This window comes from Symphodus melops (assembly GCF_947650265.1).
Source record: "Symphodus melops genome assembly, chromosome: 4".
Taxonomy (NCBI): Eukaryota; Metazoa; Chordata; class Actinopteri; order Labriformes; family Labridae; genus Symphodus; species Symphodus melops.
Window position 1 is genome coordinate 8993977 of NC_136694.1, and position 27734 is coordinate 9021710.

The 27734-nt window shown below is 40.7% G+C and overlaps 1 protein-coding gene across 1 annotated transcript; it reads left to right on the top strand.

The window, feature by feature from the left end:
- frmd4ba (FERM domain containing 4Ba) lies at positions 1–27429 on the top strand. The gene is given in 25 exon segments (XM_079340469.1): positions 1–289; positions 2994–3059; positions 3285–3379; positions 3516–3608; positions 3925–4009; positions 5282–5338; positions 5699–5721; positions 9279–9362; positions 10365–10430; positions 14460–14517; positions 15552–15638; positions 19640–19670; positions 19673–19715; positions 20442–20577; positions 21642–21774; positions 21883–22016; positions 22099–22215; positions 22464–22692; positions 22812–22868; positions 22973–23108; positions 23643–23807; positions 23915–24678; positions 24777–24903; positions 25768–25915; positions 26366–27429. Coding segments are annotated over 24 exon segments (3054 nt in total). The 5' UTR covers positions 1–127; the 3' UTR covers positions 25874–25915; positions 26366–27429.
- Positions 27430–27734: the final 305 nt, after the last annotated feature.

A 27734-nucleotide genomic window follows, 5' to 3' on the forward strand; every position in this document is an offset into this window, starting at 1 on the left:
GTGTAGATCCTGCATTCAGCTACTTATGCTGAAGCAAAATTAAGTGCTCTTTTCTCTTGGTTCTGAAACTGTGAGATGTCATCATAAGGGGCAGAACCTAGCCGACAAGAAGATAAATCAGTAGACTATGGCTGTGCGAGTCATTCGTGGAATGGAAGACCTGGTGGCATCAGGCAGCCAGCTTGTCTGGAGCATGGCACAGCAAACCTTGAGGAGGTGGTACAATAATGGGCTAATGCCATGCAGACGCTTTCTTGAAGCCTGGTTCATGATTGGAAAATGCTACCAGGTAGGACAGCTCCTCCAGCAATAATGGTGTAGATGATGTTGGTAAATACATAGTAGAAAGAAGAACGTGTTTTATGAAATGGTCGGGCAGTATAAGTTAAGGACTTACAAGTAGGCTGCCAGATAGTTTTTTCAGACTAACCATTACGTTTTATGGTTTAGCCTATATTACCTAGATTTTCCCTTTTAACTTTTTTAATGTGAAGTTAGTCCAGTTTTTTTTCCTTCTGACTCATTAGCATATGCATGTGTTTTATTTGTTTCAATGTGAGAATGCACAGGCCTGTTTCTCATTGAGACACAAAGCCTGTTTTTAACAAGGGCTCAGCACATATGGCAGTCATTAGAAAGCAGCATGACCAGCCGTTTGATCTCTCCATCTGGCTAAGGAGGAGAATGTTCAAAGTTGCCTTTGAAATGCTTTGTAGCTGAACACCTGAAGACTATCTGTGTGGCTAACACATCCTTCTTGCATTAGTTCTGTGTAAACCTGGAACCTGTGGTTCACCTTTTAGCTCTCTAGCAACATAATGCCATTAAAAATTGTCTTTTGCATTCAGTGGCTACTTAATATTTCTGTCACTTACTAGCAAGCTGCAATGTCAATTCTGTAATTCACTTATTTTGTTGCATAATGTGCAAGCCAAGATAATAGAGTGATAAACACTGAAAATAAAAAAGGGTAATATAACGCTAAGTGAAACAACAGTTGGTACATGTCAGAGTTGAAGTAATAGAAAATATGTATTCTTAACTGCATTTGAAACATTTATTGTTTACTTTTCATCAAAGTAAATGCCAGTATTATTCACTCTACACATAATTAGTACATAAAGAAGGTGATAAAGACACAGTGCCAAACTGAGCCTGAACAGGTCAGTATGGCTGAGGGTCATGTAAAAAGAGCACCATCAGGGCTCTCTGCCTTCAAGGAAAGGGTTGCCAGGGTAGGATCTCCCTGACACAGACTTGACCTTTCTTTTTAGTTGTCAAAGACCACAAAAACTATTTTAGGTCCTCATTTTGATACAGGCTGATTTGCTATAGTGCAACTTTTTGACACATTTTTCATAATCCTATAGTAGATCTTTATAAATTAGTTGTTGTACTTCACTTTTAATGGCCTGCACAGATTAGAATGGGATAAAGGACTTGGATTTTGTATAACTTCGACAGATTTTGAAGATGAATATAAAATTCAGTGGCTGACTGGGCTTTATACCCTGTATACTAAAGGCTTTTGTCAGGGTGTTGATGTCACTGGCTGGAAACAATGGTACTGAAAGAGGAGCCTTTGAAAGGATTGTGCAATGGAGGGCAACACCAATTCATGAAAGGGTTATGTGATAAATTGCAGATTTTTTTTTCAACCACTAAAATATAATTCTTATCATCACATATCACAAATATGTTTTTTATTTAGTTTTTTTGGGGCATGTTTTTTAGATTTAGTTCTTTTTCATGTCATTTAAAGCGATGCTTACATCCTCTGGGCCACTTAGATATGGAGTTTGATAACGATGAGCCGCTCGCATTAGACAGTGAAAGATAGTGGGTAATGTGTTTCAATCTCAATCTGGATATTTGGATACAAGCAAGCAAGATAGTTTGAAGATCTTCTTTGAGAAGTACATTTTAGCCACCGAGCTGATACTCTCACTTGTGTTTCGGGAATTAAAGAAATCCAAAGAGCAAATAACTGAAACAATGTATAAATGAGAACATAGCTCTGTTGTGGTGCACAGAACATGACGAACTGAAGATTAATACCATGCTGTAAAGAGACCTCAAGCCATGCAGCCTCACTGGGTGTCACCATGACCAACACTTTCCACAAGAGGCTAGGCAGCTGAATGGCATTTGTTTTTACTCAAAGAAATAAAAGGTGTCCATTTCAACATACTGGGTACCAAAAAGAATCAGGAAAACATTTTTTTAACATTGAAGTTCTGCTCATTGTTTTCAAAAAGTCTCTCAAATAACTAAACTCAAAAAATTGCCTATTACTACACAACATACATCCTCCATTATATCATCATCCTACATCATGTCATCTGATTTTGTACAGCCTGATCAAAAAAATCACATGGGAATACCATGGACATGCTCATCTTTTTCAACAACAGAACAATCTTAACAGATTCAAATATGACTTAAATTACATTCATTGCCACGTTATCATCTCTACCTTTTCCTGTACTGAAAGGAAAATGTGCTAACTGCAGCAGAATTAATCTAAAAACCATTATTCTTTGACAATATGCCTAGAATTCAATTTAACTTCATTGTTTTTTTCTTCTGTTTCTGATTTGCAGAAATAACACTTTTTTCAGTGGTTTTTAGTGTTCTTACTGGGATTTTATGTGTGCGGTAAAAAAGACATGTGCAGAGGTTTTAATGGTAAGTAGAAACTATATGATTCAGCTCGTCTGTAGAGCTATTGCTGTAGTTCTTTTAGTTTTTCACTTTAAATGGGTAACAGTATTTTCTCTCTATAAGACTGTGATTTTATGCATGAACCCCAAAAAATAAACCTATGGTGACTTTAAACTGTTCAATCAGGAAAGAGCAGCATTCATTATTTTGCTAGATTTTGTTTTTTTTTTGAGCTGAGAAGCCCAAGTGGAGGTGGAGACTCAACTTTTGCAAGGACAGTGTTTTTCTTGCAGGAATTGTCATGACTCAAGTTATTTCTCCTTCTACAGATGACAGAGGGCCGTCTGTGCCAGGTTCACCTACTTGATGGCAGAAAGCTGGAGCTGCTGGTTCAGGTAGTTGACTCTTTCTGCTTGATTTCTAATGCACAAGTTATGCTACGCTCTCTTCAGAGTTATCCCCATGCATTTCATTCAGCCTTTATATTTCAATTGAGTTCCGTTTTGATTTTTGTTAAATTGATCTATCTGTATGTCAAGTTTTCACTGACATTTAGTGATTGATTTTGAATCAACATTTAAAGAAATAAACAAACCTGTATTTTATGATTATCCTAACAGCCCAAGCTGTTGTCCCTTGAGCTGTTAGATTTGGTGGCCTCACATTTTAACCTGAAGGAGAAAGATTACTTTGGATTGTGCTTCATAGATGACACGTAAGTATATTTCCTTATAGACAATTAGGCTGATAAACAGTGTTTTCTCAACGTGTGTTAGTGTTCTTGTTTAAATAAACCTTATAATGGCATTATTCAACTACAAAATATAATTTATTATTTTTTACCTGCTTAGTGGCCAGAATAATTGGCTTAAACTGGATCGTAAAGTCCTTGATCACGACTTCTCTAAGGCATCAGGACCTTTAGAACTCAGGTTCCTTGTGAGGTGAGTATTCTGTCAGTAAAAGCTTGCTAAATGTTGTATAATGGTTTGCCTCATTAGAATTATCACCCCCCACTAAGAAAACCCCAGTGTTTTTACATTTTCAAGTTAACTGTATAAATGAGATTTGTGGCATGGCATTTTAACTAAGAACACACGGCCTCGTCCTGGCCAGCAGGTGGCAGGGATGTTCAAGTGTTGCTAATCTAAGCCAAACTGGATTTGAGAACATGATTATTATGATTTTAATGCCTGCTAAGGCACTGAAAAAAAGGCATTGACAGGATATTTTGTATAGCTCACCCAATTTTCTTTCCAGGTTTTATATTGAGAAGATCACCTTCTTGAAAGAAAATACAACAGTGGAGCTGTTCTTCTTAAATGCCAAATCTTTAGTGTTTAATGTAAGTTTTTTTATATATATATTTATGATTGATAAACCAAAAAACTGTATCAATTAACATTTTTGTTTCCTCCTTATTTCAGCCTGCTTAAGTAACTGCTTTTAATCATTGATTTCCTCGTAAAAATATATATTATTATTATTGGTCTGCTATCATTCTTTTGTTATGAGTAGGCTATGATTGGGGTTGATGGTCAAATTGATAATGGTGTAGGCTTATTTATAGGTAATGTTCTCACACAATTGTCTATATATGCCTCTTTTTTACAGGTTTATAGGCTATAATTTAGGTTATAAACTATTTCTTCAAATCCACAGGTTTATTTCTTTATAACTTCATAGGACTATACTCGACTCTGTTATCTTTATTCAGAATAGTTGTAAAACATTTCTATATATTTGAAGAATAAATGTCTGAAACATTTTACACGCATCATTTCACTGAATTGTAGACTACTGTTAATTTCTGTGCCGCTAAAGTGCTGATGAAAAATCCTAACTTTCAAAAAAGTTTAAGATTTAGCCTTCTTCTGCCTTCCAAGTTGGGTAACTTTATACCGTGTCAATCAAACACCTTGCACACAAGTAGGCTACAGCAGTACAAATATCAAAACGTTCTTAAATGCCTTCTCTGAAGGTGTTTTAATGAAGTAATGGCTATCCTTTTAATTCCTTGAATTTCATGGGTCAAATGGAAAAAAAAACTGTGTGTAGGCCTACTTCTAATAAAACATGCATCTTGCATATCTATTTTAGAAATATTTAACAATAATTAGGAGTGCATAAACCATAAAAATGTACTGACAAGGGTGCAAAGGAGGTAGCCTATGTAACACGAGATTTTCCGAGCAGCAATTGAAAGCAGCGTATGACCAAACGCAGCAATGAAGGTTTTTTTTTCGCGGGGAGAGCAGACTAGTCACCATGGGAGACAGTTCAACCTGCTTACGGACCGTACCACATTGTCGACGGGGGTAGTTGTCTTAGGCAAGACTCTCAACGGAGCTCTCTATCTGCCAGCGTGTGTTTTTGTTGAGTATGGAAAATGTCATAATAACTAAGATGCAGAAAGACAGCATTATTAAGGCTTTGCGGAAAAATGTGAATTCCGTATGGACTCAGTGGTAGTGGTTCAGTCGGTAACGGTGGGATCGAGGTACGGGACGGGATCCTTTTTTTCACAGCTCTAAGTCAAGTGTTGGGACAGCCTGCACTTTGTGTGTGCGTGTTTTTCGAAAACCTAAGCTAATATTGCATTTTTTTTAAACCATAGGAGATTATTGAAGTGGAGAGTGAAAATGTGTTCAGGCTAACCGCATTCGCATTGCAGGTAAGAAAGAGTTTGTCGCAGAATTTCTGATTGAAAATGTGTCACTTACTCCAAATGTTAATGAAGTGTGTCGGTTAGGCGACGCAACGTTTGAAAACAGACAGTTGTCTCTTGACTGGTCGGAGCCATTGTTAAATAAACCGACTCCATTTAAACTATTACCGCCCTGTCAAACGATATAATGTTTATGTATTGTAACACTTCAGTAATTTGTGGAATATTATACAAGTACACTACGTTTTGGTGTCTCGTATAACTATGTGAAAATAATGCACGTAGCTGACAATGCATACTGCTGTGTGAGTCTGTAATTTATTCTTTTTATGGTTAAACTAACTGTTAATTTGTGTCCAATTAAAGGAGGCCAAAGGAGATTACAAAAGGTAAGAATCTATACAAAATAATTTCTAAATCTTTACTTAAATTGATAGAGACATGTTTTCATATTATGTTAGATTTGACTCTTATTTAAACGTGTTTTTTTGTGTGTGCAAGCAAACAAGGTTGTTAACAGTTTATGAAGTTATGTACTGAATGTTGATATTTTCGGTTTGCCGGTACCATGAACTTTATATGTTTTGGACTGGTACAGATATATGTCAACCAACCCTCTCAAATACTGGCATAAGAAATCAGATTAAGGCTTTTTCAGTCAGTCTTCTGTGTATAAATATTGTAGTCAGTTAATGTTTAACTTTGCTTGCCCAGATTTGATCCCCCCCCCCCCCCCCCCCCCTCTGACATTCTTAAGTTAATAATTAACCTGATTTGTTCCTGTGATATTACACTAGAGCGCTGGTGTCACATTGCCATCTGTATGATTCAAACATTTCTTTTAAATTACTTTTCCCTCGCATATTGCCTGTTGGAGGAAGCTGCATCCATTCAAGGTTTACTAAAATGTAACAAAAGCTATTTTTTGGCATGCAGATGTTAAATCTCATCTTACTAAAGAACACTTTCACATTGACAAAGCATTTATGCCCGGATGACGACACTGGTTTGAGGCTGTATAAAAATCTTGATAACATCTCACACATTGATGTCATTTTTGGTGCACTGTGGCTTGACCTTCTGTCAGGTGTGTTGTTTTTGCAACAGAAGTAAAGGTCCTTGGCTGTGATAAGTGAACACTGCTCTGTGTTCACTGAGTGAGTAACTGAGCAGGTTGAAGCAGCACAACCTGTATGTCTCCCCTCTGATTTGCCTCTCAGGGCCTCTCTGTGCATTATGTGAACACAAAGACTGTGCATGTATGGTTAAACTGGCAAAACAAGTGATGCTTAAAATGCAGGTCAACCTCATGTCAAACTATGCCCTTTGTTCTACTGCAAAAAAAGTTGAGTGTTTATTTCATTGTGTATTACAAACTTCATTTCTTGCAGCCCTGAATGACCGGATAAAAGTCATTTATCGATTATTCCAGCTTTTGGTACAGAGTTTTTGCCTCAGTGTTTTGATTTAAAAGCGGAAGGTGTCGAGTGCAGTCTACACAGTGAACATGTGGGTGTGGGGATGGGCTGTACTTTGTCCTTACTCTCAAAGCACAACTAAAGACAGCCTGCCAACAAATCTGATACAATCAGCAAGGGTGAGAGTGTTTCCAAATCAAGCATTCGTTTTCTTCTATCTGCCAGGACAGTGCTTTTCACTGGCTGTTTCCATTATTAGATATTATTTTTCATGCTGTAAAAAACACTTTATTGCTCATTTTCTTCTTTGGAGGGAATGACAATAGTTGTTCTGAAACTTAAACCTTGCATTAACTTAAGTACAAACACTTGATTGTTTGCTGACACTTTTTGTTATAAGGAGCCACCCCCTGCTTTCTTGTGAGAGTTCTCATTATATTCCCCCTATAAGCCACATATGAATGCCTTTTTTCCTCTGCACTGTATCAACAAAGGGCCTGGAGCAGTGAGATTAGCTGTGGAGGAGTTAGGGATTCCTCCTCCTACTACAGTCAGTTGCCTTAAGACGGATGAGCCCAACAGACTGTCCAATGGTAGACAACTTGGCGGCAAGAGGACTCACTGTAGTCATGGTATTATAGTGTTGTGCCCCCCCCCACCCCACCCCCCCAGTGTTGTGCACTGATTGAATGCACAACCATTACGGTTACTTGAATGGGAATTTCCTTTGCTGTGTCAGTAACTATGTTACATCTTACATTATATCCTGCTCTAAACAAATTTATTTACCCTTTATTGTTATTGCTAATCAGCTACAGCTATAACCGACGATCAATTCAACGATTAAGATTTCAAACTGTTGTTATTTCTTAACAGTTTCTCAAAGCAGGCCTCTTGAACTTAAATACATTTTTGCAGACTTTGTATACCTGCCACTTTAAATATGTCTCTCTATACTGTATGTGCAGCTATATATGTCAATTCTCTTGTCTTTATGTCCACATGGACCAGTATTACACCCAGACAGAAGTAGTCACAAGTTCTATTTGCAGGTGTAGCTTGTAGTTAGTGGTTCATGCACAGCAACAGGCTCTCTCATTGTACTCCCCTTACAGTAACCACGTTGCAGCCCAGTGGAACTGCTGACATGAGTATTATCTCCCCCACACTGGGTAGGCTGCACCGGGCTGCTCTGTACAGGGTGTAGGAATTGCCCCTGTGCTGCAGGCTGTGGGGAGATAACAGACGTAGTAATGAAAGTAATGTATTCCAGATTGCTGACAGAGCAGCACGGCTGCAGAGTAGATCACGCCGACATCGCCAGGCTCCAGCTCCCAATAAAGTATATACCGTCAAACACGCAGCAAAGTGCAATGGCAGCAAAAGGCAGTCAACCTCAGAGAGGTAGCTACAGTGAAGAGTGATTCAAGTGTCTCTACCTTTGCAATGGCTCACTCTTGTTTTTTGTTTAGTAATCTGTTTGACATAACTGGATTGCTACACTTCTGTCTCACAATGTCAGCAGCTGCTAGTTCTTTTTCTTTTCTTTTTTCTTTTTAATCAGAGACTTAAACTGATTCCCAGGAAAGTTTCTTAAGATTATATGGCCACTACCTGAGTCATGATGAGATGACTGGCACAGCTGGTGTATTTCTTGAGGATTTTTAATTCAAGAAAGGATCTGTCATGCACATTAGAGTTCTGTGTCATTGGCAGTCACAGACAGCATGGAAACAGCATCAGGGAGTCGCTGCCAAGTGTTTTGTTCCCGTCTGAAGTGGACGCGCCCACCAAGCAAGAGCTGCTTTTCCAGCTAGAAACTACGTCGTACTTCCTAATACATGATGTCGGAATGAAAAAGTGATCACAATCAGAGACCTTGACAGTGACAAACCTCAAACAGTTATCACTCATGTACAAGGTGACGTTTGTTTGTGACTATAACTCTACCTGTTACCTGTGTCAGGGTGTGATCATCCTCTATAGTCTGACTAGTTCTAATGTTGACTTAAAGGGTCTTTCTGTGCTTTCAGACACAAGTCTTATCAGACCTTTGTAATTAAGTCATTGAAGACCTGAAGCTCACAATTTATTCATTTCCATCTTATTGCAGAAGTCTAAATTGAACGTGGTACAGCTTTTTTTTGTACACATGAAATCTTTTCTAACTTAGCCTGCTTAGTTTGAAATATGGGGTGGAAACCTGTGTATGTTTGCCCTGCTTTTACTCCATGTGGGGATTCAGTAGGAAACATGTTGCAAAAAGTAAAATTGAAAACATGAAAAAAAAAACACACATTAAGAGTCAAAGCAAATATGCATTCTTTAATATTGATTTATTAATCATGCTTCATATTGTTATCGCAGTATTGAACAACACACATCATACAGGCCTAATGTAGAAAAGAAATACCCTGACACAGCACCTTTACTTAAATGAAGCTGTTACAGTCATGCCTCAAGAAAGAAACGCAAACAACGCTGTGAATGCACAAAGATGGAAGACCCTTTTCTTTTCTTGTTTTCAGTGCAGAGACTGCCAGATCAGACCTCAGACTGCTCCCAGCTTTGCCCACCAGCGTATTAAGGGAGCATCCATCTCTTAAATACTGGTAAGTTTTATTAAAATTAAAAAAAAAAAATGTCTGAGGGTTAGAGAATTATGGATACTGTGGTGATCATTACAAAAGAACTTCCTCTGCAATACACACAAACACTTGAGTTGTGAGGTGGCCTCAATGGTAAGAAACACCTGCTTGTACTGAGCAGTGATTTTCTCAAAAAGAACATTTAGGATGTTATGTCTTTAGACCTACTTGATAGTTGGCAGACAGTTTCTGCTTTGATGTGGGGACTCTTGCCTCTGTTGCAGGGCTGGTAAACTAGAATGATTTTGAAAGTAGCATCCTCTCTGTTCTCTGTATTCACCCAGCCCCTCCCCTCTGTGCTCCATTAAAAGCCCAGTCCCTCACTCACATGCACTAGTGCCATTGGTCCAGAAGCAGATTTCAGCGCATGCTTTGAGTGTGGCCTCGTGCATGCACGGGGTAGAGAGGCTTGATTGGTTTATTAAAACATGGTCGAGTGCCGTCATTGGTCGAAGTTTTTACATCTTTACAGCTGCTACAGGTCACAGATTTGATTTCTCTTTCAGAGCACATGAATGATTGGTTACTGTCAGGACCTAAAGACCATTTCAACCAAAATTGAAATTACTTACCTTACTTTTAATGACATTTTCCCATTAGCCTTAAAGGATCATATGAAAGAGGAAACAATCCTTTAGATAGTCATGCTGCTGTTTTCACTCCTTTTCTCGTCCCTTTTTTTTTTGTTAATGGCCCTTTAATGTTTCTGCAGTCTCAGTCTGCTCAGCTGCATTGTATTTTCCATTTTGCCCACTACTATGCCATTAAGAGGGATTCTTAGAGTGAGAAGTAAATTGGATGCTCTTCTGAAGAGTTAGATGAGAGTCATCAGTAGGCTAGATTACATTTTCTGCATGAGCAGGCTAAACATGTGTCAAAGAAAAGAGCCCTCTCTCCCAGCACCGTGGATGGAATGTGTCACACTTGGTGGAATATTCATTGAATGTTGTGTCTATCCATTTGCAGTGAGGACAAGGTGATAGAACATTATAAGAAACTGAAGGGACTGAGCAGAGGACAAGCCATCGTGCAGTAAGTTGAAAACAACAAATACATCCCATAATTAAAATGAGTTGGAGTCGCACTGCTTTTCTTTCATGTGACAGTACTATACCCCCAACACCAGGATCTCATCATCTACCTCACGAATCTGTATTATAGATTTTTTTTTTTTTTTTTTTTTTTTTAAAAGCCTTTTTCACATATGCACTGCTGAACATGGTTAGAGAATTTTCTAGGAATGCTCCCTGAAATCCTCCTGATCTGATTGTCCACACATGCACCTCAAAGCAGGAGATGAAACTTCACAATGCTATAACAAGAATATCTGCCTTCGTATCAACGCTTTGGGCCGGATTTACTAAGATCCCAATAGACTGATATAGTAATGACGTATTTTTGTAGGCCAACCCGAAAAAATGGTGCCCGTGGTTCCTACGTAAATTTGTCTCTGGGATTTTTGCATTGGATTTTGGATCATTGCAGAAAATAAGCTTTCTGATATGTAGCTGTTTTGTTCAGCGGGATAATCTTTACAGATAAACATCATTTATATGAAGTTTGAAGAGTTAATGCAGCCGAGAGAAGTAAAAAGCTAACGTTATGTTCTAGCAAACTACACCGCGGTCGGTTTATAATGACGTCGCGGCCGTTATGCTTCATCGATCTAATCAGCGGATTTTGACAAGATAGCTAAACGTTAGCTTGATAAGTTGTTTATTAACCTAATATTTACAAGAGCAACAACCACTGTAGTTTCAGTTAGCTACTTGTTAGCAACCGCCGTTTAAAGTTCGCGTAAAAACTTTTAAATTCACAAGTGGGGTCTTAGCGCTCGTAGTTTTTCTCGTCTAACAAAACGTCAACATCTCTTCAGTTTGTGTTAACCACAGACCTTATTTCAGGCGTCTAAAAACAAACCCATTCAAAATACCCATTGGCTTTTAGAGTTAGGAACCCACGGCGCTAAAATGCTAACTCACTTCCTGGTTTTAGGACTAAATACTACACCTGTCTATTAAAGAGTACTAAATTGCGTGTTCACTCCAAAAGATTGCACGTTTGGATTGTGGGCGTTTTGCGGGTGATCTACTATAAAAATTTGCGTGAATGATAAACAGGTGCAAACCTTGTGGAGGCGGTAGTATTCCTGTCAGGCTTTTGCGTGTTCTACTGGTTTACATCACGGAGAGTTTGGACATCATCCCCCTCCACCTCCACCCCCCGCGTGCTCCACTAATTCATGCTAATTCACGCACTCTAAAAAACTCTGCACAGCCGTTTATTGTTTATGCTATTTGCACTATCTGCACTATTTGCAACGCTACAACGCACTACCTCACTTTTTAACTTAATCTGCACTCTGCTTATATTGTTAATACTTTAATTTATCCACATACTACCTCTATGGTGAAATACTCACAAGTGCCCTTGTCTGTCGTTCGTTATTTGTTGTCCCAATTGTCTTTAAGTTAAGTTATTTGTTTTATAGTATTGTTTTTTTATTGCTACTTTTCTTAGTGCTCTTTTTATGCACTGCAGGTTTGCACTGGGGGTTGGGGGGGATTGCAATTTCATCTGTGCTGTATGTTTATAACATGGAGCATATTTGACAAATAAAGAACCTTGAACCTTGAACCTTGAAAGCAGGATGACTGCAAGCGCATAAATGGGTATTAGTGGGAGAGGCAAATGAACGTCCAGTATTTTCAAGTAATAGCAGATAAATATGAATATAACAAAAATAAACAGAAAACCACAGCATTAAAACATGCCTCTCTTTTCTTCCCCTAATTTTTTCAACGAATTTTCATACATTGTGCAGGAGGTGCATAGATTTAGGTAGCCTGCCGCGAAACCGCTTTTTGCACGGCCTATTTAAAAAAAAAACACGGCCTTGAAATTATTGTACGGCTTGACCTAGGCCGTGCAAATATCTACATTTAATAGACGTGCTTACTACACGGGTTTCTATACGGTGCGCTAAATATCTGATTAGGCGACATTCTAATTCTGGCAAAGAATATGTTTGCCGAATACCGGTACTGAAAAACTTAAACCCGATCCCGTTAACGTTTCTACAGCCACCCGTGCCCTATTTGGTAAACTGCGTGTCAGCCGGATGACGATAGCCGCTATGTAAATAGCGTCATATGATAGCATCTAACCGCTAACAGCTAACCGCTAACTAATAAATTCAACAAAGGAGAAAAACGCTACATAAACAAAACCAACGCTGGAAGACATCCAGCAGTTCATCCACTTTGTCATTGGCATGTGACTGTTTATTACAAGAACTCAATCAAGCTTTGTTTCAGAGAAGGCTGTGTGCGGCGAGGAGAAATACAGACGTAAACAATCAGCTGTGTTACAGTCAATGGTTTAAACATGGCGGAGTTTTGTTTACCGACGTAACACGGAAGTGACGATTTTTTCAACCAATCAACGGACTGCAGGGTTTAGCTCCACCTTTTCGGGTCAGCTCCACATTCGAACATGCTGCCAGATGATTGACTTATCAAGGTCTAGAGATCTATTATTACTGGATGACACATGTAATATTATGAATTTATTTGTTTGTTGTTGGTTTTTTAAAGAAAGTGCAGATAGAAGTAGTGGGCCAACAAAGGGGTTAGACAACATGAACCAAGTGAGTTGCAGTCAAATGATGAAGGGGTGTGTCAGGGCAGGGGCTGTACAGTAACTCAACATTATGAAGCTTGGGAAAACTAAAATGGGAAAACTAAAATGTGTAACAATGCATCTTATTGAACAGAATGCACCATTTAGAGACTTATTCAGTTTTCTTCAAAACCAGTGTGTTAGGGAGCACAGAATGTCGTGCCGCGCCTTCATGAGTGACACTGAAAAAAAATTGCACCCCCTGTATTTTTTTTTGCACCCCCTGTTTTCCCATTTCTGCCTAAATCACTGAGGAGGTGCGAGCTGTGGCACAGGCGCTCAGGCGCACCGATAGGAACATTGCGCACCAGCGCTGTGTGTGATCGGACATAAATGCCTTTTGCAAAAGGAGAGATGTGCAAGAAAAAGGAACTGGCCAGTTTAGATGGCGAAAAGAGGGAAATAGGAAGACATAAATGTCTATGTTGCAATTCTTTAGGATGCACAGGCTGTGAATGTTCAGTAATATTAGTTTAATCAGGTGTTTGTCTTTTTTTTAAATTATTTTCGCAAAATCAAAAATGCATGCCATTTATTGCCTGGCTTGGTAAATCACATGGCGTGTACTAACTTAACTTTTTTGCTTTTTCTCCTCCCAGTATTTTGCACGCTGAGGCAGAAACACCCCACATTACATATTCATTAAGGCAAACATACAAAATGAACAATACGTGTTGTTTAGCTCATATGAAAGACGCAATCCTCACCGCACGCTGTTAGTACATCAGATAACACGTTTTTTGCTGGTGGTTTGCACACGTTTTAATACACGCAAATGTTTAGTAAATCAGGCCCTATGTGTAGATTAAAAGAATGTAAATGCAGAAACAGAATAGCAGTGAAGAGCAAACAGAAAACGCTGCAGTTAAATTACATGCAAGAAGATCCTATAGGTCATGTTGATACAATCTATGGTTGTGCACCGGATGGAGGGAATAAATGTCAGCACCCCCCCTCTCTTGTTTGAGCTGAATTCTTCTGATAATATCCTGCTGCGTTCTCACATCAGCTCACTCTGACTTACTGTGGAAAACTACCAAGGCAGAGAGAAATATTCTGCTGTTTGCGTTGACACGTGCAGCTCACCCTGAAAACCTCAGGAGGTTTGTGTAAGCGTGAAAACACTAATATATTGGAGGAGGTTTGGTGAAAGTAGGCCTGCAGTGGAACTTTCCAGGATAGCAGTCCTCCTCTTGAACCGATGCCCTTGAACTGATCGATTGACTGTCCTGGAAACAATCGATAAGCCTGCCACTGCAAATGACTGTGGCTCTCAATGACTAGCTTAAATTCAACTCCATCTGTTGCACAGCAGCCGATGATAGACAGTGATCAAGTGAAAGTATTGGAGCTCCTGTTAACTCGTTTGTCTCTATAAAGATATCTGGCCTTGGTGGAATCCCTGCCCGCATATGGAGTCCATTATTACCCGGTGAAGGTAAGAGTGCTGTCCTAAGCTATTCAGAAGCTTAACCTTTGAACTAGCTTCTGTCCTCATAATATTTTCGTTCTCTTTTTGTTTAAAATCTTCGACTTTCAACTTTGACTTGCTTGCATTGCCTGACACTAAAATCTCGAGGCCATTTATAATCACACGTCATATAGCTACAGCTACATTATTAGTTTGTCGCTGTAGGAACACACATGACTTACTGAGCTTTAGTACATGGATTACACCATAAATACTTTATAGCAATAAAAACATCTAGTAAGATATGAAGGCATGTGGACTTCTCATTGATTCCTGTAATGTCCATGCTATAATGAATTCTATTAATTTTACCCACTGAACTAAATGTGATCATTGGGGGGAATTTATACCTGCTATTAACAATGTGCTCTGGCTGGTAGGACCACACGTGGACAGCTCTGTGAAAGAGCCAGGCTCGAGCCTGCTCACCAAATGTGTCACCATAGACCACATATGATCAGATCGGACTTTTCTGCGATGTGTGGAAATTAATCCGGAGCCTTATTCCCCTGCCTAAAGCCTTTAAAAAACACGTTATTAAAGAGAGATTTACAGTAAAAACAGACGGCATGGTCAGAATATCACATACTGTACATCATCATGCAGACCTGGCTCTACTGCATAAACTACACCTTCACATGTTAAGAGCACAAGTGAGATTAAAACAAAAAAGGTCACGAGACACAGGGGGCAAATACATTTAATCAGTGGTAGGTGTGACCTTTGGTGGAAAGACTACTAAGATCTATCAGATCTCAATCCATTCTCAGGATGCATTTAGATCTGTGCTTAAACTTCACTCAGGAAGTGATCAGATATGTGTTCACCTGGTGAAGGAGTCTAAGCAGATCCAATGACTTCAATGCATTTGATTTCTTCTCGTGTTATTGTTGGTTGGAGCCCTAAAGTTCAAAAGACTACGGCAACAGGTCTGTTTGGTTTGTGGTTTGTTTTTGTTTGTATTGAAGGTTAACATGGCGTTGTGTGTGTTCTTTCACCAGGACAAGCAAGGGATACCCTGGTGGCTGGGAGTCAGCTACAAAGGAATTGGCCAGTACGACTTGCAGGACAAACTCAAACCAAGAAAAGTATGTGCACCTCTTTCTACAGCGAGCCTATTCACTAAAACTCCAGCACGACAGAAACATTTGGTTTAAGAATAAAAAACAAACGTATTGGATAGGTATGATGTACGATTTAAAACTTAAAAAGCGTACAGCATGCAGTATCTTTTCATTTAAATGTGCTTCAAACAGCTGTCATCATTATGCCTCTTGTTCGCTGGTTAATTATCCATCCACACTGTAAAAAAGCAAATTAAGACCACGATTCCCATGTCAATCAGGAGAGAGGAAGACAAATGGGAGTTGTATGTTTCTTTATCAGTCAGTGCTGTGTGCAGTCAAGGCTGTCGCTGTCGGTGCAAACAGAAAACAACACTAGCCACAGTGGAATGAATAGTCATCATGGTTTCACAGCAGTCGAACTGACAGGCTTTAAAGGGGAAAATATATAAAAACAAACAACATGTGGCACCGACCCTTTTTACTGTTAGAATGAATATCATTGTGAAGACAAACTTTACAGGAGAATTATTTCTGTCAAGCATTCAATCAGTAATAGGAGGTTTTATAGAGACACTACAAAAACTCCAGTTCAACCATGTTTGACTTGATACTAATGCCCATTGTGAGGTGTTTGTTGTGTCTCCCAACAAAGCATTTCTCCCCGGTTCCTTTAATCTCTGCTAGTAACCTGTTGACATAGCAGGATGTGCTTTTCCACTGAGGCACTAACAGCCACAGCCTCTCACCAACCCCCCGATTAGAAAGTGTAATTATGGTTCTCTGTTGGAGGCAGCAGGCCTCTGTGATTGTGGTTGGCCTTCAGCCAGTCGGGTGGGTTGCTCTATGTTTCTGGTTGTAGGACAGGGAGGTTGTTGGGGCACCTACTACTGCTTACAAGAAGGGGGACAGTAACATTAGCATCTCTCTGGAATTTCCTGTGAAAAAACAACAACAATCCTTTGCCATCTGAAGAGAGAGCTGGAGATCTGACAGATATCACGATGCTTCTGTAGTTCACAGCTCTGTTTCAAACCCAAACTCTACCTTCACTTCACGTCTGCCCTGTCACGTTAAAGTCTGGCTGCTCCTTCTCATCCTGCATGTGAATCCCTCACTACACACAAACAAACAAATAAACAGAGAAGTCCAAGATTGTGAGAGACCTGCATGTCCTGAAATTTTCAAGGAACATCTTCAAAGAGTTAATTTGTGAAAAGTGCTCAAAAAGACCACGTTCATCTTTCATATGAATCTTTGATGAAATGAGACAGGATGTATGTTCTCATACATATGAGAGCCCAAAAAGATTACGTTTTGGCAATAAAGTGAAACACGATGATGATGACTGACAGATTCTATCCACAGCACACATTTCCAGTCAAGTGTTCCCTCCATCATGAATCACGATAGTGGAATAATCTGCCTAGATAGTCTTGTTGTCATATTTCAACCGCGTGTGTGTGTGCGTGTGTTTTAACACACAGCTGCCAGCCAGTCAGTGCTGGTGCATGACATGTTATGTGAAGGGTGGGGCAGATCTTTTTTTGTCCGGGCGTGTGAGTCAGTGCGTTGACAGATTTTCTTGCAGACTCCTGGCCCTGGGGGGCCTTGAGTTTTGGGTGTGAGCTGGATCTGAACAGTCTGGTCTCATCTGATATTTCTGTCTTACTTACACCTGCAATAAATGATCATTTTTTGCCAGAATAGAGAGCTAGAAATACTAAAGATCAAGAAGGAAAAAGTAAAGCCACAATAATTAAAATGAGTTCAATTATTGTGGCTTTATTTAATTTATTCTTTCAAAGAATTGCCACTTTTCAATAGTTTTCTTTGAAGGAGTCATGATGACTCATTCATGTGACTGTTTCCTCTTTACAAAAACTAAAACTATTTGTATTTTGTAGTCCTGTAATGTAGAGCATGAGGAGTGTCACATCCTTGAAAAATATTTAGGGTGTGACTTGAACATCAGTGTCAGGATAGCAGGAAGTGAGTTTCATCGATGTGTCGGCACAAAGGTGTGGAGTTTCTCCTACTGGAGGACGATTTGGAAGAAGAGAGGCTTTCTTTTGTTCAAATGTAAACGTTGCTACTGACAGCAACAAAGGTCTGTTTTCTTGTCAGATGTTCCCTTGACAATGAGCAGCTGGATGCCATTGTTTCTAAAGTATCACTGTCTCTAGAACAGTGCTCGGCTCACTGTGTGTTCACATGTGTGAATTGGTCGACCATCACATGAATAATGTAAAAAATGTATCTCTCTGTGAATACATCTTCAATCCCAAATGATAAGACACACTGACTCAGGACTCACCTCTGTCGACTGGTGTTCAACACGTTGTGTTTCCTTTTGTCTTAAGTGGCCGAACTGAGCGTTCCCATGGCACAGGAACGCAAAGAGAGCCCCTGCTATTAATGATTAGACAAAAGTGACAAATTCCAAACATGTTTTCCCCAGGAGGATAGATGGCTGTAGTAGGTTTTGCTTTACAACGGTGCTTTGTGTGATGTTTTCTCTTTTTTTTTTTTTTTTGCTGAAAAAGCAGTATTCAAACTTCCTGTTGGACTCACGTTTGTATTATCAGGGAGAGAAAGTGGACAAGAGATGAAATGTCCTCAAACAAGTGAAAAACACGACCCAGGAAACATTTTTGTCTGATTGAAATGGAAGGGAGCTGCAGTATGTGGGAGAGGCGGGCGAGGGGGGGGGGGGGGCCTTGAAGACAGCAATACCTGCTGTGATGTCAGAGGGAGGGGCTGTGAAGGGGGCGTGGCCAGTGTGGCTGAAAGTCTTGCAACACCTATTTGGCTCCAGATAGACAAGAGAGAGTATTGTTTGAGGAAGCCCTAGCCCTGTGGGAAACTCAAAGTCAAAGGATTGAATGTAAACCCAAGAGAATCCAGGAGAGGATTTAACAAGTGAAAAAAAACAACCTTACGGTAAGCCTTATATTACCTGTTCAGCTTCTATAGATAGTTTACCTTCCTGTTGTGTTTTACCTTCTCTCTGTTAGACCCTTGCACTTCCTTATTCATGAGCTAAACAGGAAGGGAAGAACTTAAACGTGTTCATTTTGGAAGAACAAATGTGCTTCTTTGGGGGAAAAGGGAAATGTCTCTCCTCTTCATTTCTTCACCTCGGCTCAATTTCTACCTTCAGCCTCCTCGTGTCAAGAATAAAGAACATCTTTCATTTCAATCAATCAATCTTTATTTGTATAGTACCAATTCATAACAGGTGTTATCTCGAGACACTTTACAAAAAGCAGGTAAAGCACCTTACTATTTGTCTGTTAACATTAGCAAAAGAGCAGGTAACAAGACTATGCTCATCGTTATGTTTACAAAAAGCAGGTAAAGGACCTTACTTATGGCTATATTACAAGATTACATTTCTGTCAGCTCCTCAGTCGAATCACGTTTGTGCCCAAAATGACGGAGGGGGTTATTGCAGATAAGTGACTCCATGTCTGTCTGTTGATCGTAGTATCAGTGGAGCAGAGGTTTCCCTGACACAAGCGTCTGCCTCTGTTTTCCTCCGCATCACAATGACGTGAGAGGCTGGCGAACCCCCTACACTTAATGATGTTTGTTAGCCTGGACAAAACCCTGACTGGCCTGGTCACCTCCATTCAGACCTTCTACTTTTTTTTTGTAGTTTCTGCCAGTATTGCAAGTTGATGTGTATAATACAAACTAAGGTGGCAGAAACACCTGCTCCATATCGTGTCTTCTTGCTTTTTTGATTTCATTTGGCTCCGACCACCTTTTCCTATGAAATTATCTTTTTACTGCGATACAGTTTTCTTTCTCTTCAATCAATTTTCATGTGTTGGCTTTTGTACTAAGTGTGATATCTCTCTCTCTCTCTCTCTCTCTCTCTCTCTCTCTCTCTCTCTCTCTCTCTCTCTCTCTCTCTCTCTCTCTCTCTCTCTCTCTCTCTCTCTCTCTCTCTCTCTCTCTCTCTCTCTCTCTCCTCTCTCTCTCTCTCTCTCTCTCTCTCTCTCTCTCTCTCTCTGCAGTTGTTTCAGTGGAAGCAGTTGGAAAATTTGTATTCCGTGAGAAGAAGTTTGCTGTGGAAGTGAACGACCCACACAGGTCAGAAGAGGCAGAACCTCTTAATCTATTTCTTATTTTTCTCATTTGAATAGGATCATTACCTGTTTTTAAAAGTTCCCATTTTATCTGCAGCCAGTGGACAAAAAGAAGACACACATTATAAGTTGTAACCTTTCTGCTCAATGATTGTTCCCCTGCTGCTTTTCGAGTGTCATTTTATTCTTCTAGTTTTAATAAGACATTTGCTCCTCGATGACGCTTCCAACTCTAAAACTAAAATCTACTAACAGTTGGAGAACGAGTTTGATCTCCCTGCCCGAATCCTCTTCTTTTTATTGACATACTCAATTAGATCAGATGTTTTAATTGTAATCTAAACTTTGCTGAACACTTTAAAAAAAATCCCTTCTTTTAAAAGTCTTTTTGACTTGATAAAAAGAGTCTTGTTTATGTTTACTTTGGGAACGGCTGTGGCCCAGTGGGCTCTCAACTGAAAGGTTCGGGGTTCAATCCCCAGATCCTGCTGTCACATGTCGAAATGTCTATTGGCAAGACCCCAATTTCCTCCCTCTGCTCTGCCAACAGCATGTGAGGGGAATAGTACTGCCCACCAGTGTGTGAAGGGATGAATGTGATACTTGACTACAAAAGCTCCATACAAGTCTTTTACAATAAATGTACCATAAATCGTGTGGAGTATGTATGCAGATATGCCTCTTGTATCAGCACAAGGACTGAGTGTATGTCTTTTATCTCCTTGAGCAGAACAGTGACCAAGCGGACTTTTGGACAGACTGGTCTTGTTATTCACACATGGTATGCAAACCACTCTCTGATTAAAACCCTCTGGGTGATGGCCATCAGTCAGCACCAGTTCTATCTGGACAGGAAGCAAAGCAAAGTGAGTGTCTGCTTTCTTCTCACCTTTACGTCGTCCACATTTCCTGCCTAAGATGATGTGCATTTTACACCGTGCTTGACTTGTGATGGGGTGAAGGTTGTGTGGGTGAGCTCACATTGAGAGACAGATACTTGACTGGCCGATTAATGTTGTTTAGTTTTTCACTGGACAGTTTGTCGAATAATGAGACCTTTTAGAAACGTCACTCTCATTGATACTATTAAACTTATTGTTGAACTTTGCTCACACTCAGGAACTTAAAATATAAGGAAGTTTATTTGCCAAATTTGTAGTCAAAAATGTCACGTTAAACTTATTTTTTAAAAAGCAAATTCTGCTGGTTTAGTGTCTTGGAATGATATATACTGACTCATTGAACAAGTACATCTCATTAAAGACACAACAAGACAAACTTCATTGCCCCATGGACATTTTTTTCATCTATCTTAATAAATAATAATAACAGTGTTTTACTAGGAATGAAACCAATAGACTTTCTTCGGCCTGAGCTTTGGCAGTGTCCATTGTGTCATTATTGTGTTACAGCCTGCTGTCACTGTGACTGTTTGTCATGTGATGTACTGTCTGTTCTTGGATTATGACTTGTTTAAATAGCAGATATCACATGCCTCGAGTTTCAACGTCCCCCTAGTGGTCAGCCCTATTTTGGGACATCTGCGGCAAACTTTCTTGAATGTCTGTTTAATCTAAGCTCCAGGCACCTGAACAGCTCAAATCAAAATGGACACGAAGAAAGACTTTAAAATCCCCATAAACGTAGCTGTCACTTGTCAGAGGGTTAACACAGTGGTTCATATGTTTGGTCATGATGCATATTTGCTGTGTATTGACACTATTGTTTTATTATAATGTGTGAGTGGTGAAGGAGATGGATGGGTGTGTGTAGCTGTAGCCAAATGAAATGAGTGTGTGTCCGCTCTCATTGCCTACACTGATCGATGAGAGCGTGCAAATGGAGCCGTTCATTCAAATCAAATACATGTAATAACTTCTTCACTACTCCTCTCCCACATCCTCATCCCGGCTTCTTCTCACCCCTCCAGTCAAAGATGACCACGACCAGGAGTTCAGTCGACATCGCCATGGACCTCACAGAAATCTGCGCACCACGGATAAGTAAACTGTCCAGCAAAGATCAGCTCATTATGGCGAGCAGTGGAAGCCTGATCTCAGCCGGTAAACAGACAGTTTATCAGCTCATTGAGCTCTATTCCACATCAGGTTGACAAATAATGGGATATTATTACTAGACCTTGTTTTTTACTGAACATTTGTACATTCCAGGTTCTGCAGACTCAGAAGTCAACGAGGAACAGAAGAAAGAGAAGATCGCTGAGCTGAAGAAAAAAGAGAAGAACCTCCAAGACACACTAACTCAGAAACTTGAGGAACTGAAAAAGATCTGCTTGAGAGAAGCTGTAAGTGTCACACTCAAGCGACACTGCGATTTCACAACAACACTTCAAACTCCCAGCTAACTTGTTATCCCTGTTATTTCAGGAGCTTACAGGCAAACTGCCAGAAGAGTATCCCCTGGCATCGGGTGAGAAGGCTCCACATGTGCGTCGTCGAGTTGGGACAGCCTTCAAGCTGGACGACCTTTTCCCCTATGACGAGGTCGGTTTAGGTGTTTCTGTGTGTTTTTATTGCGATCCAGTCTGGATGTCATGTCGCTGACTTTTTGAGATAAGGCCGATGAGATTGACTTACATTGCATAGTGCCCAATTAACATTGAAATATGAACGTGTTGGCACACTATGGAAAATATTTAGATTAAGTTTCCAGCGTTTTGTTGAGATGTGTTAAGTCCTTTTTTTACTGCTGTTGCTGTAAACTTTTTTTTTTTGTTGTTGTTGCCCTGTAGGATCCATATCTGAGGAATCTTGAGAGCAGGTTCGCCTTGCAGCAGAAGATCGTAGAAGCGGCACTTAAGCTATCCAATGAAGGTGACATCGGCAAGACAGTGAAGAAGAAGAGAAAAAATAACTGCCTTGATGCAATGAGGAAACTGGAAGAAATTGAGAAGGACATAAACAACTACAGGATCAGGAAAGGACAGAAACCGACGCAGAGAGCCTCACTCATCCTAGCAGGTATGTGTCACAGATAACAGCAGTGAGCTTGAAATAAATATTCATTGAGTATGATTCTTATTTTAAAAGGAGGATTAGTAGAAACGGTTTTCATTTAGTTTGTCTCTGTTCCCCTTCAGATGATGTCAACCCTTCAGATCTCAGCTCTCTGTCTGACAGCCTCACTCTGGATGACGGTAAATGCCCAGACATGGCCATGCCCAATGTGCACGTGTGTACTCCTTCTCCTTTCGCAGCATTTCAAATCAGTTTTAACCAGGCAATAACCTTTATCTTCCAGATGATGAGCTAGTTTCCCAGAGGCAGCAGTCCCGATCGGTTCAGTATTCCCCAAGACCACACCATGCCGAAACTCTGGACATCCATTATAACAATGACAGACGGCCTTCTGCCAATGAGCAGCACGGAGACTGCAGGTACACAGCCCCTGCCTCCACCTGTGAAATCCATGCTCAGTGTTGTGTGTATGTGTCAGAGTTGTTTTGAGAGGCCCTAAGCGAGGAGCTAGTAGAGACCTGTAGTGTAGACCCAGAGCTACATTCCTACCACTCACCTCCTCCCTCCTTCCCCTGCCTCTATAATAAACTGCTTCTTATCAATCCTATACGCTGGCTTTAAAAATAGAAGGAACAGAAACATGTAGCTGCCTGCGGAGAGGCAACACGTCTAATTTAAAAGTGACTCTGAAAACTAAACAACTGTGTTCAAGTTTGATTTCTTACCCTCGGCTAAAAGGGTTTAATCTCATTTCAAGCAATCATCATGCTCACTGTTGCACGAAAGGAAGAGTCACTGGCTTTGTAAATACAGCCTTTTTAAGTAATGACTGAAGTAATTCATTGAAACATTTACACAGTTTGTTCCCCTTCAGCCTGGAGAGACAGTACGCATCCGAAACGTTCTGCCCTGAGGAAGCAAACTCTCTAAAAGTGTGTTGTCTTTGTTTCTAGAATCAATTACAACCAAGTCCCCGAGCCACTCTACTTCAGTCACCGTGATGCCTTATCAAGCAACAACAGCCTGTTTAAAGCAGCGTCCAGGCAGCCACGTGACGCTCGGAGCATGCCACCCACCCCCATCCTCACCCGCAATGCCTACAGCAGCACCCAGCTTCGGTAGGTCCTCAGAGAGTGAACATGTGCCTGTATTTTTTCCCCCTCTCTTTTCTTGAATATCTGCTGTGATAGATAGTCCAATGACGGCTTCAATTCAATATTTTTAGGTCAGAGAACGTCCCTCAACATTTCCGGCAGCGCAGTGGAAGTCTTGAGTCCCAGTCTCAGTTCCCGACGGAGTCCGAAGCCCCGGCGCACACCTTCACCTTCTCCCAAGCACGGCGCAGCAACAGCACTGAGATCCTCGATGACGGCTCCTCCTACACAAGCCAGTCCAGCGTCGAATACAGCGTCCCAGGCCCCAACCACGTACACAGACGCCGTGGCCGTGGCCGACACAGAAAAGACATTTACGCCAACACTGGTAGCATGCCCAACCTGGCACAGCCAGACACCCGCTGCCTACCGCAAGCCTATCAGCCGCGAGCCCGTCCTACCACAACGGCCTACTACGTCACAGGCTACCCCAGCTATACGGAGCCAGAGCCTTACTCAAATGGTGCCTACATGTACGACAATGAGATGGAGGGGCACTATAACGTCAACCCTTCCTACCATGCAACCCCTACAGCTTATCACAGCCATGTCATGCACAGCAACTATGGTCACGATGAGATAGATGGCATGTCACAGAACCCCTACGCCACACTGAGGCCACCTAGGAACCGTCCAGGGACCCGTAGCAACGAGCAGGCCGGCAATAACGTCCAGAAGGCTTTGGTCGCCGAACATCTGAGAGGCTGGTACCACCGCAACGCCGCACACAAGCAAGCATTCAACTACGACTACGACAGAGGCTCCCAGCAGAGCTTGGGTTACCAGACGATGTCTGCGCCCTACAGCCACAACAGCAACATGTCCTACTCAACAGGTTGGATCACTGCTTCTTAAAGGACAAATCTCGACTGCTTTATTTTGCAGACCTTAATATTTGATCATATTCTGACTTGTACCATTGTTTTTCTTCAGTGTCCTCAAGTGCAAACTGGCACAGCAACATGAGTGTTAGTGGTATGTCGGACTATAACATGCCCCTGCACGCACCACAGTCCTACTCTTACAGCACGGCACCCTACAGCCACTCCACCCACAACAGGTAAGAGAAGAAAACTTTGCCTCAACTCAGCTTATCCAATAAGTCACTCCCTGATCCTGCTTATCCTTAGTGCTAAGCACTACAGTCATTTTTAATTGCTTTGAATGGCTGTTCACAGAAAATATTAGCTGCTAGTTGGTTTGCAATTCCTGACACACAACAATACCATGGTCTGCTGCGTAATGTTACTGTGCCTTTAGAACTCAAGAAATCCTACTTCACCTGACATCTTGGTCCAGCAGGAGGATTATAGGATCTGTGCAGCCAGCAGACACTTTTTTTTCCTCAGAGCTTCAGACCAGCTCTGCTCCCTCTTTAACTGTCTGCTGGTCCATGCTTTCTTATAGATACGGTACCGCCCAGCTCTTTAAGGGCTCATGGCACAGCCCTGATGGCCAACGGCACTGTGCCTTTCACCCTGCTAGTTCTTCCTCCTCAGCTTCCACCTCCTCCTTTCCCTCTTCCTCCTACTCTCCTGGCTGTGTGGTTAGGCAGGTGGCCTCCAGCCCTGCACAGGCCAAATCCTCCAGAGTCCACAGGCTCAGTCAGGGGGGGCCCTTTGTGAAAGGTAGTTCATGCGTCGTTCAGTTTGTCTGCATCGTGATTTTACAGTCTGCTTGATGTTTTGAAGTGAGCTTGCATTTTAGTCAAAGGTAACTGCATGGCTTTAAAAAGCTCGCCTGCCCCAGTTATTCTTCAAGCAAACAAGCAAGAATTCTCTGCAGTATGTTTTTTTTTTTTTTTACGCCTCAGAAAATGTTGTTTTGTTTCCGTCCTCTTTGAATCTTTTTCTTGGCTCATATGCAGCGGCTTGCTGCCCATGTGCTTCTATTCACCTTTGACTTTGCCCCTTCTTATGCACAGATGTACCCCAGAGTTTGAGAGGCAGAGCTTTGATAGGATGGCATGCCCTGTGGGGGCTTTAGAGCAGCGTGATGCTGTTGCCTATGCTTTTGACCAGGAAAATTAACTCCCTCCCCCCTCTTATCAAAGTCCCAGCACAGAAGAAAGGGTGAGAGACGAGACTGTAAACTTCCCACGTGGTTGTCATGGTGATGGTGATGTGTGTTTTAATGATTGACTGAGGGTTCCAAATCAATTATTAGTACTGCTTCTCTGAGTTTGCTTTTTTTTCCTCTCTCTTGGTGTCTTGTGGTTGTGGGAGAGTGTTTGTGTGGCAGAAGAAAAAAAAAGTGACTCCTGTGTGTCACATTTGAAGGCTCTGCGTGTGCTTAATGTCTTTGTGCATCTGCTGCTTTGTTGGGTGAGAATGTATGACCCTGGGTTTTCATGTGTATAATTTATTATTAAATGCTTAAATGGCATTTAGTAAACAAGAATGAATAAAATATTGCAGGATGTTGTTTAAAAACCCAGGGTTACTTCATTCCAGTTATTTTTACCAGTCAAAAACTACAGTTTTCTGCTCCGTCTAAAAATGTCAATCCTTGTGTTTTCACAGATCTTACATAAATGTCAACCAAATGGAAAGTCACCTGGAGCCAGAAGACCAAATTTGCTGGAATGAAGACTCAAAACCGGGAACAATAGTGTAGCTGCACATGTCATCGTGCTGTCTGCGTAAACCTTGACAAGTTGTCACTATGCCTTAAACTGCACTTACCTGTTTTTGTGTACAAGATGATCCAAAGAATGAAGTATCATAACTTCTGTGGAATGATGATCATTCTCTGTCCTCTAGAGGGAAATCACAAAACAGTTTTTACAGCATAACCAAACCCCACAGGAGCGTCTACAGGTCTGGATTGCAAGTGTTCGGGGTGATACTACGTGTGCACTTCAACTATATAAGGACATGCTGTGGACTGTGTGGTATCACCAAAGGGACATGACCCAGCAGTATGTCCTCATGGAGATACAGACTTCTCAAAGCAAGGACTAAGATTGTCACTGTAAAAGGATACTGAGCATCGATGAATAACTAAACGACTCACTCTGCCTCACACGTGTATGAACAATGTAACCATGAAGGATTGATAAAGACTTAATCAAAATGAAGGACTGAACTCATTTAAAATAATGAGTTTGAATGAGGACAATGACCGCCTGAGGTCACCAGATCAAGTTTAAACAGTGTTGTTAATAGCCACAACAGTGCTTCATTTACCTTTGTTTGTTATTTACTAAGTATTCCGTCTATCTCTCTGGCAGATTGAGCCGAATAATTCTGCCACACCAACTGAGTATTTCCTGAAGTCATGAACTTGTAAACCAGTTACTGCAGGGAGACAGAAAATCCATGTTTGCTTTGTTTTTTTTGTTTGTTTCTTACATGATTATTTTATCCATGCTGGAAGTCATGGACTGGTGCTCACTATTTCTCTCAAGAGAATGACACTATGTGTACATATTGATATTGTAAATACACTGGTTCCACCTTTTATAGAACATTTGTATGTATTTTGGAAGCATGTAATATATAGTTAACAATTGTTTTAAGCTGGTTCTTAGTAATTTGTATAATTGAAGTCAATTTAATAAAAAAAAAACAAGTCAGCATTTGAATCAGTCGTTCTGTTTGAAATTGATATAAATAAAAATAATGCAGTTTTCATCTTACCACATATACTGCGTGTCTGGGGTAAATTTAAGGACGCAGTAACATAAGAACCATCTAAGTTTTTTCCTCTTTTCAAGGTTCTTAAGTCTTAATAAAAGTTATTTTCTTTGAAATACTCTCCTGCTGCAGAGCTCTGCTGCTGTATGCTCTCACTGCATTGTACTGTTACAAGTCGTGTTTTCTGTGTCCTCAAGCCATAAACCCACCAAACCAGTCTTTTAAACCCTTCACACCTATCATGAGCTAAAAC